This window comes from Pseudorca crassidens, chromosome 9 (genome assembly GCF_039906515.1).
Source record: "Pseudorca crassidens isolate mPseCra1 chromosome 9, mPseCra1.hap1, whole genome shotgun sequence".
Taxonomy (NCBI): Eukaryota; Metazoa; Chordata; class Mammalia; order Artiodactyla; family Delphinidae; genus Pseudorca; species Pseudorca crassidens.
In genome coordinates, this window is record NC_090304.1 from 10,811,944 (window position 1) to 10,825,241 (window position 13,298).

The window sequence follows — 13,298 nt, forward strand, 5'->3', positions numbered from 1 at the left end:
TTTCTAACTTCAAGAGAGTTGCAGTCATTTCCGGTCCTCTGGCCCTTCGCCTTTGCCAGTGAGTGGTAGTGGCATATGTAGGAAGAAACAGTGGCAGGGAGGTCCATGCAGTTATCATTCGTGATAAACTAAGAACAAATCTGAAACACAGTCTTTAAAGGTCAGCAATCATCGTGGAGAGTCGAGGCTGCTTCTTAAGAAGTTTCTGCAGGTAGTTTTACCCCATGAGATTGCATGAGCTTCCTTTTTCTTTTAATACCTGGTGGTATTAGGTGGTATGAGTTTGGTGGCCATGATTTCTGGGAGGAACTGAGGACCACCCTGTTGTCAAGGGACTATTTGCATATACACAGTTGGAATACCAAGGACAGACTGGAAAGAATGAAACAAGCAAACAATATTGTTACTATAATCCTGTTCAGTAACCTCCCTGGTCCATCAGGGAGCAGGGCCAAGAGCGCTGTGGTAAGCCCGCAGTGGGACTTAGCTGACACTGAAGTCTGTATTCCTTCAGCACATACTCAGATTATCTTCCAGAGAAGAGGCCCAACTCACCCCATTGGTGTTGGTGATTGCTTGGCTGGCAAAATGTGCTGTGACACAAGTTATGCAAAACTCCTAAAGAGAGAAGATGGTCAGCATGGCTGAAATTCCTTTCCCAGCAAGCTGAAATCCGGAATAAACACACTGAAATGTTGACTAAATCAGGAGGGCTTCACCCTGGCTTCAAAAAGTTCTGATTCATCAAATGTACTATTGCTTGTACTCACCTAGCTCTGGGATCATTTCTCTGTCATCACATGCTTATTTCAGGGGAATGTAAACTAACTTTGAATTATGGTTTTCTCAGGGTATATGCCCAGTAGTGGGATTGCTGGGTCATATGGTAGTTCTATTTGTAGTTTTTTAAGGAACCGCCATACTGTTCTCCATAGTGGCTGAACCAATTCACATTCCCACCAGCAGTGCAAGAGTGTTCCTTTTTCTCCACACCCTCTCCAGCATTTATTGTTTCTAGATTTTTTGATGATGGCCATTCTGACTGGTGTGAGATGATATCTCATTGTAGTTTTGATTTGCATTTCTCTAATGATTAGTGATGTTGAGCGTTCTTTCATGTGTTTGTTGGCAGTCTGTCTGTCTTCTTTGGAGAAATGTCTATTTAGGTCTTCTGGCAGGCGGATTCTTAACTACTGCACCACCAGGGAAGTCCCTGGACTTGTTATTCTTGAGTCACATTTTCTTTTCATCAAAACTTTATAGATATTGCTCCATGATTTTCCCTAACTGAATGTTGTTGTAGTAGAGACCGAGTCAAGCTGATTTTTTTTCCTGCTTGTAAGTAATTTGATTTTTCTGCCTAAAACCTCAAAGAATCCTTTTCTATACCTTATGCCTTAACAAGGATACATATATTTCAATATGTATCAATATCAATATTGATATCTATGTATCTATATCTGTATCTCACTTATTTTGCATCTCTTTCTCCTAGTATAGGTTATTCTCATTCAGCGTACAAATTCAGTTACTCTTTTATTTCTGGGAGCTTTTTTTCCCAGTGTTTCTGTATACCCTTTAAGAGTCTTCCCTATGTGACTACCCATGAGATGGACCACTAAGGGGTGCCCTTTCTGCCCTAGTCCATCTACAGAGGTGACTCTCCCACTTTATTCTCTAGTCCTAGAGATCCCATGACCAGGAGTAGGGCTGGAATAGAAAAAGGGATTTACTACTAGAGCTGCTGTACAGTAATAAGAAATAAAATATAGATCCACTCTAAGTGAGTGGAAAGAGAGGAGGCACATGGTAGGTGATGGGATACTTAGCCACTGCCCCAGTAGTCTTGATTAGGCAGCCCATTAATGCTCACATCCACCAGCAACAGAATCACCCCCATGAAGGCAGAGACAGAATTAACAATGTTCATTCCTAGGCTGCCTTTTATCTGAGGGAGATGGCAGGAAAGATTAAATCATATGTAAGATGAGTGAAATTAAATGAAATAAGAAGCAATTAAATCTAACGGTTCTTAATCTTTGAAATCTTGAAAAAAAAATTGAAATGATTTTTTTCCTCTTCCCTTCTGGAGAGTTACCATGAAAACTATTCTATATGCCGCCTAAATGTAGGGTATTTCTAAGATCTGTAGAAAAATGTAAATAATACAAAGCAGAAGCTCATCTATTATATTTGTCTAAGCCTCATGCAAAATAACATTATATTCCCTTTTTAAAACAATCAAATGACAAACTTATAATGAGCATTTTTCTGTGACAGTCACTGTATTAAATCATGTAAATGCGTTATTTCGTAGAACTCTTGCAACCACTATATGAGGTAGTACTATATAGCATCCAATTTTATAGATGGAAAAGTCTATACACACAAAAAATCTGTGCTGATAAATTTAGGAATTCATGAAACCCTTGTCTTTCTAAGGACTAGATAGATTTAGAATGAGGAACTTGTTAGGCTTTTGAGGGTAGGGGTGAATGGGCAGAGTATAAAACGTTCCCCAGTTTCTACAAGAAGACTTTGAAATTCAGCAGAATAATTGTGAAACCAAGTCCTCAGCTGACTTGTTAGGAGTTCTTTGGAACGTGCTGCTGCTTCAGCATGCCTTAGATAGTCTTCTGAAGGTCTCTAAAGGGCTCCTAGAAGAATCGCTTTAGGTATAATTTTAGCTCTCTTCTCCAAATGGACAGATTCTATGCTTGGACAAGCATAGTTAGAGGGAAGGATCTCTAAATCATGCAGTGAGAGGATATTTTATTTTGTTTTTGGATTACAACAAGAGTAGTCAAGATTAGACTGATTTATTTTATTTTATTTTTAGTCTAGTGTAGTCTAGTCTGGGAAAGTATGAGTAACATGACTCTGTGTTCCTATTTTCCAGTTCTTCCCTCTTGTGCTGGATTAAATATAATCTTGAAACCACTTCTGTTCTAGTTGTCTCTAGTTCTTGGCAAACCATTTTCTTTCTCCTGTTTCAGAAGTGGACCAGGAGATTGCAAAAGGTGGAGTGCTGTGACAGAAAGAATGACAGGCCTGTCTCAGGGATTTATGGACTCTTCTTAGGTACTGAGCTAGGTGTTTTTCATGATGATCTGAAGAACTATAAAACAAAAGTCAAATCTGAATAAGACTAGGAGACATGCACAAAGAAAAAATAACAATACAAGGCAAGGCAGAACTGAGAAATAGCAAATGCATAGTAGAGTCTTTGATACTGAAGTGGCAAGAGGGTGTCCCCTGGCTTCTTTGTTTCTGTTTGGAGTTTCCCCCGTGCAGTGTGACCCCACTGAACCAGGGAGCCTTGGAAGTAAACAACCCCATCTTTACTAATTTCCACTCTTGTGAATTAAAGAGTCGGGATGTTGAGCTCTGCCATTTCTGAGTGGTAAATTGTGTAGACCATGGGAGGGCATACGTACCATGGAGGCAACCCACAGATACTTCTGGGAAAAAAATGCTCCCCTTCTCACGTTCTGAATCTGGCTTCTCAGTTTTCTTACCCAAATAAGTTAATCTTTAAAGGGATTAAAAAGTAGAAACATTCTAACTTACCAGACAAGGGGAAAACTGCTTGGATGCCGAAATAGAGAGTGCTCCAGTAATAATGAACTGTAGAAAGAAACAAATTTATTTGTGAAATGACGGGTCCTTTGATTTTTCCTGGGAAATACTTCTCTTTATATGATGAAAGGTTGACCTAGTTATATTTCCCTCTCAAAAATTCCTCTCGTACTTCTCAATTTTTTGGAGTAACTCTCGAGGTTTCTGTGTCCTTTTGACATCCTTTTCTTTTTTCTCCTTAGTTTCTCGCACAAAAAGACCTCATTCCCTTGTAAGTTTTCCTTGTTCGGATGACTTCTGACCTCACCGCTCAGTCTCTTCTCGTGATCAATTGCATATTTTTAATCATGTTCCCGATCACCTCTTTTTGCCGCTTTCCACCCAGCACATACATTTCCATCTAAAATGTAATAGGGAAATCAAACTTTGGTTTGCTGGTTACTTCATTAGTGTAAACTTTAGGGTGTGAGTTTAGGCTGCAAGTTAAAATGGAGAACAAAAGCTCTTCTTTATTTAATTCTCTATCTAATTAATATCTAATATTAATATCTAGTATCTAAATTCTCCAGCTGATCAGATGCAGGGCTTATTAAAAGATGAGTTGTACATAGACTGGGGACAGCTATACTTGATAAGCTGAGAAGGACAGCTGTTGCAGCAGGCTACTCACAGAGAGGTCACCCCAGAATGGATATCCGCCAATAAAAGACAAGGAAGCAAAACCCAACTCTTGGTTATAAATAGAGGCCATTAAACCCCCAATAATTCCGAAGTCAGTGTGCCTCAATCCAGTCATGATCTGGATTGCCTGAAAAAAGAAAACAGACATTTAAAAATTGCTTCTTCATCTTCAGGCACCACTGAAACATCACTATCATTGCTGCTGCTCCTTATTTATTGGCAACTCTGTCAAGATCCATGGTGTCATTTAGCTATACCTCTACAGGAGGTGGGCCATTAAGATTTTGACATATGCTAGGGCCAGGGCCTCAGCGTAAAGCCTTGTTTTTTTCTTTTTTTTTCTTCACATCTTTATGGGAGTATAATTGCTTTACAATGGTGTGTTAGTTTCTGCTTCGTAACAAAGTAAATCAGCTATACATATACGTATGTTCCCATATCTTTTCCCTCTTGTGTCTCCCTCCCTCCCACCCTCCCTATCCCACCCCTCTATGTGGTCAAAAAGCACCGGGCTGATCTCCCTGTGCTATGCGGCTGCTTCCCACTAGCTATCTGTTTTACATTTGTTAGTGTATATATGTCCATGCCACTCTCTCACTTCGTCCCAGCTTACCCTTCCCCCTCCCCGTGTCCTCAAGTCCATTATCTACGTCTGCATCTTTATTCCTGTCCTGCCCCTTGGTTCTTCAAAACATTTTTTTTTTTTTTTTTTTTTTTTTAGATTCCATATGTATGTGTTAGCATACGGTATTTGTTTTTCTCTTTCTGAATTACTTCACTCTGTATGACAGACTCTAGGTCCATCCACCTACTACAAATAACTCAATTTCGTTTCTTTTTACGGCTGGTTAATATTCCATTGTATATATGTGCCACATATCTTTATCCATTCATCTGTCAAAGGACACTTAGGTTGCTTACATCTCCAGGCTATTGTAAATAGAACTGCAATGAACACTGTGGTACATGACTCTTTTTGAATTATGGTTTTCTCAGGGTATATGCCCAGTAGTGGGATTGCTGGGTCGTATGGTAGTTCTATTTTTAGTTTTTTAAGGAACCTCCATACTGTTCTCCATAGTGGCTGTATCAATTTACATTCCCACCTCTCCAGCACTTATTGTTTGTAGATATTTTGATGATGGCCATTCTGACTAGTGTGAGGTGATACCTCATTGTAGTTTTGATTTGCATTTCTATAATGATTAGTGGTGTTGAGCATCCTTACATGTGTTTGTTGGCAATCTGTATGTCTTCTTTGGAGAAATGTGTATTTAGGTCTTCTGCCCCTTTTTGGATTGGGTTGTTTGTTTTTTTGATATTGAGCTGCATGAGCTGCTTGTAAATTTTGGAGATTAGTCCTTTGTCAGTTGCTTCATTTGCAAAATATTTTCTCCCATTCTAAGGGTTGTCTTTTCATCTTGTTTATGTTTTCCTTTGCTGTGCAAAAGGTTTTAAGTTTCATTAGGTCTCATTTGTTTATTTTTGTTTTTATTTCCATTACTCTAGGAGGTGGGTCAAAAAAGATCTTGCTGTGATTTATGTCAAAGAGTGTTCTGCCTATGTTTTCCTCTAAGAGTTTTATAGTGTCTGGCCTTACATTTAGGTCTTTAATTCATTTTGAGTTTATTTTTGTGTATGGTGTTAGGGAGTGTTCTAATTTCATTCTTTTACATGTAGCTGTCCAGTTTTCCCAGCACCACTTATTGAAGAGGCTCTCTTTTCTTTGTTTTATATTCTTGCCTTCTGTATCAAAGATAAGGTGACCATATGTGCATGGGTTTATCTCTGGGCTTTCTATCCTGTTCCACTGATCTATATTTCTGTTTCTGTGCCAGTACCATACTGTCTTGATTACTGTAGCTTTGTAGTATAGTCTGAAGTCAGGGAACCTGATTGCTCCAGCTTTGTTTTTCTTTCTCAAGATTGCTTTGGCTTTTCGGGGTCCTTTGTGTTTCCATACAAATTGTGAAGTTTTTTGTTCTAGTTCTGTGAAAAATGCCATTGGTAATTTGATAGGGATTGCATTGAATCTGTAAATTGCTTTGGGTAGTATAGTCATTTTCACAATGTTGATTCTTCCAATCCAAGAATATGGTATATCTCTCCATCTGTTTGTATCAATATGGTATATCTCTCCATCTGTTTGTATCATCCTTAATTTCTTTCATCTGTGTCTTATAGTTTTCTGCATACAGGTCTTTTGTCCCCCTAGGTAGGTTTATTCCTAGGTATTTTATTCTTTTTGTTGCAATGGTAAATGGGAATGTTTCCTTAATTTCTCTTTCAGGTTTTTCATCATTAGTGTATAGGAATGCAAGTGATTTCTGTGCATTAATTTTGTAACCTGCTACTTTACCAAATCCATTGATTAGCTCTAGTAGTTTTCTGGTAGCATCTTTAGGATTCTCTATGCATAGTATCGTGTCATCTGCAGACAGTGACAGCTTTACTTCTTCTTTTCCAATTTGTATTCCTTTTATTTCTTTTTCTTCTCTGATTGCCATGGCTAGGACTTCCAAAACTATGTTGAATAATAGTGGTGAGAGTGGACAACCTTTTCTTGTTCCTGATCTTAGAGGAAATGGTTTCAGTTTTTCACCATTCACCATTGAGAACGATGTTGGCTGTTGGTTTGTCATATATGGCCTTTATTATGTTGAGCTAAGTTCCCTCTATGCCTACGTTCTGGAGGGTTTTTATCATAAATGGGTGTTGAATTTTGTCATAAGCTTTTTCTGCATCTATTGAGATGATCATATGTTTTTTTTCCTTCAATTTGTTAATATGGTTTCTCACATTGATTGATTTGCATATATTGAAGAATCCTTGCATTCCTGGGATGAACCCCACTTGATCAGGGTAAATGATCCTTTTAATGTGCTGTTGGATTCTGCTTGCTAGTATTTTGTTGAGGATTTTTGCATTTTTGTTCATCAATGATATTGGCCTGTAGTTTTCCTTCTTTGTGGCATCTTTGTCTGGTTTTGGTATCATGGTGATGGTGGCTTTGTAGAATGAGTTTGGGAGTGTTCCTCCCTCTGCTATATTTTGGAAGAGTTTGAGAAGGACAGGTGTTAGCTTTTCTTTACATTTTTGATAGAATTCGCCTGTAAAGCCATCGGGTCCTGGGCTTTTGTTTTTTGGAAGATTTTTAATCACAGTGTCAATTTCAGTGCTTGTGATTGGTCTGTTTATATTTTCTACTTCTTCCTGGTTCAGTCTCAGGAGGTTGTGCTTTTCTAAGAATTTGTTCATTTCTTCGAGGTTGTCCATTTTATTGGCATAGAGTTGCTTGTAGTAATCTCTCATGATCCTTTTATTTCTGCAGTGTCAGTTGTTAGTTCTCCTTTTTCTTTTCTAATTCTGTTGATCTGAGTCTTCTCCCTCTTTTCTTGATGAGTCTGGCTAATGGTTTATCACCTTTGTTTATCTTCTCAAAGAACCAGCTTTTAGTTTTATTGATCTTTGGTATTGTTTCCTTCATTTCTTTTTCATTTACTTCTGATCTGATCTTTATGATTTCTTTCCTTCTGCTAACTTTTTGTTGTTGTTCTTCTTCTTCTTTCTCTAATTGCTTTAGGTGCAAGGTTAGGTTGTTTATTTGAGATGTTTCTTGTTTCTTGAGGTAGGATTGTATTGCTATAAACTTTCCTCTTAGAAATGCTTTTGCTGCATCCCATAGGTTTCGGGTTGTTGTGTTTTCTTTGTCATTTGTCTCTAGGTATTTTTTGATTTCCTCTTTGATTTCCTCAGTGATCACTTGGTTACCTAGCAGTGTATTGTTTGGCCTCCATGTGTTTGTATTTTTTACAGATTTTTTCCTGTAATTGATATCTAGTCTCATAGCAATGTGGTTGAAAAAGATACTTGATATGATTTCAATATTTTTTAATTTACCAAGGCTTGATTTGTGAGTCAAGATATGATCTATCCTGGAGAATATTCCATGAGCACTTGAGAAGAAAGTGTATTCTGTTGTTTTTGGATGGAATGTCCTATAAATGTCAATTAAGTCCATGTTTTTTAATGTATCATTTAAAGCTTTTGTTTTCTTTTTTATTTTCATTTTGGATGATCTGTCCTTTGGTGAAACTGGGGTGTTAAAGTCCCCTACTATGATTGTGTTACTGTCGATTTCCTCTTATATGGCTGTTAGCATTCGCCTTATGTATTGTGGTGCTCCTATGTTGGGTGCATAAATGTTTACAATTGTTATATCTTCTTCTTGGATTGATCCCTTGATCATTATGTAGTGTCCTTCTTTGTCTCTTGTAATAATCTTTATTTTAAAGTCTATTTTGTCTGATATGAGTATTGCTAACTCCAGCTTTGATTTCGATTTGCATGGAATATCTTTTTCCATCCCCTCACTTTCAGTCTGTATGTGTCCCTAGGTCTGAAGTGGGTGTCTTGTAGACAGCATATATACAGGTCTTGTTTTTGTATCCATTCAGCCAGTCTGTGTCTTTTGGTTGGAGCATTTAATGCATTTACATTTAAGGTAATTATCGATATGTATGTTCCTATGACCATTTTCTTAATTGTTTTGGGTTTGTTATTGTAGGTCTTTTACTTCTCTTGTGTTTCCTGCCTAGAGAAGTTCCTTTAGCATTTGTTGTAAAGCTGGTTTGGTGGTGCTGAATTCTCTTTGTTTTTGCTTGTCTGTAAAGGTTTTAATTTCTCCGTCAAATCTGAATGAGATCCTTGCTGTGTAGAGTAACCTTGGTTGTAGTTTTTTCCCTTTCATCACTTTATATTTGTCCTACCACACCCTTCTGGGTTGCAGAGTTTCTGCTGAAAGATCAGCTATTAACCTTATGGGGATTCCCTTGTATGTTATTTGTTGTTTTTCCCTTGCTGCTTTTAATATTTTTTCTTTGTATTTAATTTTTGATACTTTGATTAGTATGTGTCTTGCTTGGCATGTTTCTCCTTGGATTTATCCTGTCTGGGACTGTCTGCGCTTCCTGGACTTGATTGACTCTTTCCTTTCCCATATTAGGGAAGTTTTCAGTAAAGCCTCGTTTGAGGTATTTGGAGAGGCTTGTTCATGTGGCCCAAGGATTCTTCAAAAAGTACTACTGCATAGGCGTGCATTAGCATCCCCTGAGAGCCTCCAAGACTCTTAGAAAAAATTGCTGTAACTGTGACTTCAATGACTGTGTTTTGCAAATGGACCAGTTCTCTGCTTGGGTAATCCGAGTTCTGGGGAAAGTATCAATGAAGAAAAAACAATTTATTAGGCATTAACAGTATGCTTGATAATTTCTAAGCACCTTACATTTATTGTACATATAATTCTCCCAAACAACGGGATGGAGACACAGAGACTTTAAGAAATTAGGTATCTGTCTTACTCTGTTCAGGCTGCTGTAACAAAATACCACAGACTGTGTGGTTTATAAACAACAGAATTTTATTGTGCACAGTTCTGGAAGCTGGGAAGTCCAAGTTCAACATTCCAGCACAGTCACCTTGTGGTGAGGGCCCTCTTCCTGTTCACAGCCCGTGCCTCTGTGTCTTCACATGGTGCAAAGGGTGAGCGATCTCTCAGGAGTCTCTTTCATAAGGCAATAATCTCATTCACGAGTGCTCCACTCTCATGACCTAATAAGCACCTCCCAAAGGCCTACCTCCTAATACTATCATCTTTGAGAGTTAGGATTTCAACTTATGAATTTTGGAGGGGGACAGAAACATTCAGACCATAGCAGTGCCCAAGGTCACACAATTACTGAGGGGCAGACCTGGGAATTTTTTTTTTTTTTTTGCACGGTACGCGGGCCTCTCACTGTTGTGGCCTCTCCCGTTGAGGAGCACAGGCTCCAGATGCGCAGGCCCAGCGGCCATGGCTCACGGGCCCAGCCGCTCCGCGGCATGTGGGATCTTCCCAGACCGGGGCACGAACCCGCGTCCCCTGCATCGGCGGGCGGACTCTCAACCACTGCGCCACCAGGGAAGCCCTCTAATCTCCTTTATCTGCCTCCTCCCTGTTCTTCAAACATGCCACATTTTCCTCGAAAGACCTTCTGACTTTACCGGGAACCTCTTGCCTGACATCCACAAGGCTCACTCCTCACTTCATGTCTTTGCTCACATGTCGTCTTCTAAGGAAAGCCTGCTCTGACCAGCTTGAAACTGCTACCCCCTCACTGCCTGGAACTGCTTATCCCTTTCACACTTCTTTATTCTTTCCATATCTTTTATCAACTTCCAGCACACTGGGTACCTTAATTCTTTATTGTGTGTGTAGTCTGATTCTCCCACTAGGTTCTGAGCTCCATGAGGGCAGAGGTTATGCCTGATTTGTTCTGTGCCGTATTCCCAGCACCTGTATGGGGCCAGCTGTGTGGTGTGCTAGTCTGTGCCAGTGGCCCAATGGGAGCAGGGAACTTCCTCTCTCTGGCAGGAGGAGGATCTGAGAGGCCGCCTCCCAGCTTACATCTGCCTGCTGCAGGGGAGCTGATGCTCAGTTTTACTTTCCTGTGATGGCTAGAAGAGTTCTGGCATATAATGGGCACTCAATATAATTTATGGAAGCCTCTAGCAGAGAAGTTAGAGCTGCACACAGGGAGGGACAGTACCATTTGGAGGAGTTGTGTTAGTGGCGTGAAAGAGGTTCTTCAAAAGCGTGGCAAAGGAACTAATAATGCCACCTATGCCAGTGGAGTCTTCATGTACATATAGGGCATATTTTATTTACAGTGCCTCTATAAACTAGATTAGAAATGGTCAAAGTGCCCCGTATGGAATTGACATGCAGTTAAGTCAACATCTCCATGGGCACTGGGTGAGGGGAGAGCAGATGGAATGGCCCCTAGTTCTTTCACGCTCAGTTTCCCCAGGCAGCCCATTTGTAGTTCCTTCTGTTTTTAAGGCAGCCCTCAATATGAGCTTGCCTCTATACAAATACCAGGCTTGAAACTAATCCAGAGACAGGATGGAGGGTACCCAGAATATCCTTTGCAAAAGTGAGATCAAGCTAGAAGTGGTGGCATTTCCAGAATGTCAGTGTTACTGAATCATCCTGCTACAAAGAATCCTTTGTCACCCATTAGATTTTTGCTTGAATCCAAAGTAAAATGAATTTGGGGGCAAAATCTATATGCAGACTAATTATTTCTACCTAAAAGGGATACTGTTTTCAGGGTAGCATTCCAGCCTTTCTAATGATTGGGCGTATGTCATGAGATCATAAACTTCTCTCCACCTATAGCTTATAAGCACAATAAAACCTTACAAATGCAAAATAAAAATTCCAGTAGTAAGTAGACTTACCCCTAGTGTCTTTGCTTCTTCTTTAAAGCTTGTAGCTGCTTCTCCTCTAGCTTAACTTACCATTTGTATATTTCCTGGACCCTGCCGACTGTTGGTGAAGGTTCCTGGAGAAGTAATGAAGGGAGGCTGACCACTCTGCGCTTGGTTTCCTAGGCTGATGAAACTCAGAGGTTGTTGAGACCCAGGAGCCGTAGAGTAGCTTGGTGGGTAAGGATTAGGTTTGGTTTCACACATTCTGGGGAAGGCTGTTGGCTTGGATGACATCATTATGTCCTAAGTATTACAAAACATAGCAAAATGATACATTTACCCAGAAAGGAAACTAAAGAAAATCTTGTCAAATGTCCATTATCTATGCAAATGAAGGAAAGCAAGTGAGCAGTTAATGACAACCAATATGAGTGATACTTATTTGACTTTGGAACCCTATACATCCTACAGTTTGAAAGAAGGGAAGGAGGGGAAGATGAGGATACATTTACTTTCCAATTCCCATTTGATTTTTTTTTTTTTTTTGCGATACGTGGGCCTCTCACTGTTGTGGCCTCTCCCGTTGCGGAGCACAGGCTCCGGACGCACAGGCTCAGCGGCCATGGCTCACGGGCCCAGCCGCTCCGCGGCATGTGGGATCTTCCCAGACCGGGGCACGAACCCGCGTCCCCTGCATCAGCAGGCAGACTGTCAACCACTGCGCCACCAGGGAAGCCCTTCTCATCTGATTTTGTAAAGTGTTTATATATATTGATCTTCTGTGAGTTCATTGCATCTGAAGGACAACAGAAAGAGGGAAGGGATGGTGGTAGGCAGAATAATGCACCCTTCTCCTTTCCCCAAAGATGTCCACATTCTAATCTAGGCAATTGTGAATATGTTAGGTTACATGGCAGAGGTATTTAAGGTTGCAGATGGCATTGAGATTGATAATCAGCTGACTTTAAAACAGGGAGATTTTCCTGGATTATTTGGGTGGGCCCAGTGCCATCACAAGGGTCCTTAAAAGTGGAAGAGGGAGGTAGAAGAGAGTCAGAGAAAGAGATGTGATGATGGAGGTAGAGTTAGAGAGATGCTGTGCTGCTGGCTTTAAAGAGGAGGAAGTGAGCCATGAGGCAAGGGATATGGTGGCCTCTAGAAGCTAGAGAAAACAAGGAAAACAGATTCTTTCCTAGAGATGTCAGAAGGGTATGCAGCTCTGCTGACACTTTGATCTTAGCTCAGTGAAACTGGTGTTGGATTTCTGACCTACAGAACTGTCAGATGATGAAGTTGTGTTGTTTTAAGCCACTAAGTTTCTGGTAATTTGTCATATCAATAAATCGAAAATGAATATAGAGGTCAAGAATATGATTGGAATATGAAAGGCAGTCCAAGATTTAAAATGATTTGTTAATACTTTTCCGGTAGATAATTCACCTATGACCAATTAAGTTAATTCTCTCATTCTTTAAGAAAAGTACCCTTGAGATTCCCTATTCATTTTTGTCCTTCTGGAAGCATAGAGTATCTTAAGTCCTTGGTGGGAATTTTATTGGAAATAAATCAGCACGATTAGATATGGACAGCAATCGTTATTAATCCTTGAAAAAAAAAATCATGACACACAAAAAAATTGTCTTCTTTGTCCTTAGATTCCTTTTTTGAGACCTCCTCCTCAAACCATTTTCTTGTACATCATGAATCTCAAGAAGGTAGGAGTTGTGGATGCCCTCATCCCTGGTTTGAAGTGTGATTAGCCTACTGGAGCTTTGCACCACTGGTGT

General features: G+C 39.8%; 1 protein-coding gene across 1 annotated transcript; it reads right to left on the reverse strand.

The window, feature by feature from the left end:
• Nucleotides 1–268: 268 nt before the first annotated feature.
• On the reverse strand, nucleotides 269–11,808 carry LOC137231093 (membrane-spanning 4-domains subfamily A member 12-like). Its single transcript, XM_067751653.1, is given in 8 exon segments — nucleotides 269–349; nucleotides 352–372; nucleotides 556–666; nucleotides 1,670–1,710; nucleotides 1,834–1,948; nucleotides 3,571–3,627; nucleotides 4,250–4,387; nucleotides 11,542–11,808. Coding segments are annotated over 8 exon segments (831 nt in total).
• Nucleotides 11,809–13,298: the final 1,490 nt, after the last annotated feature.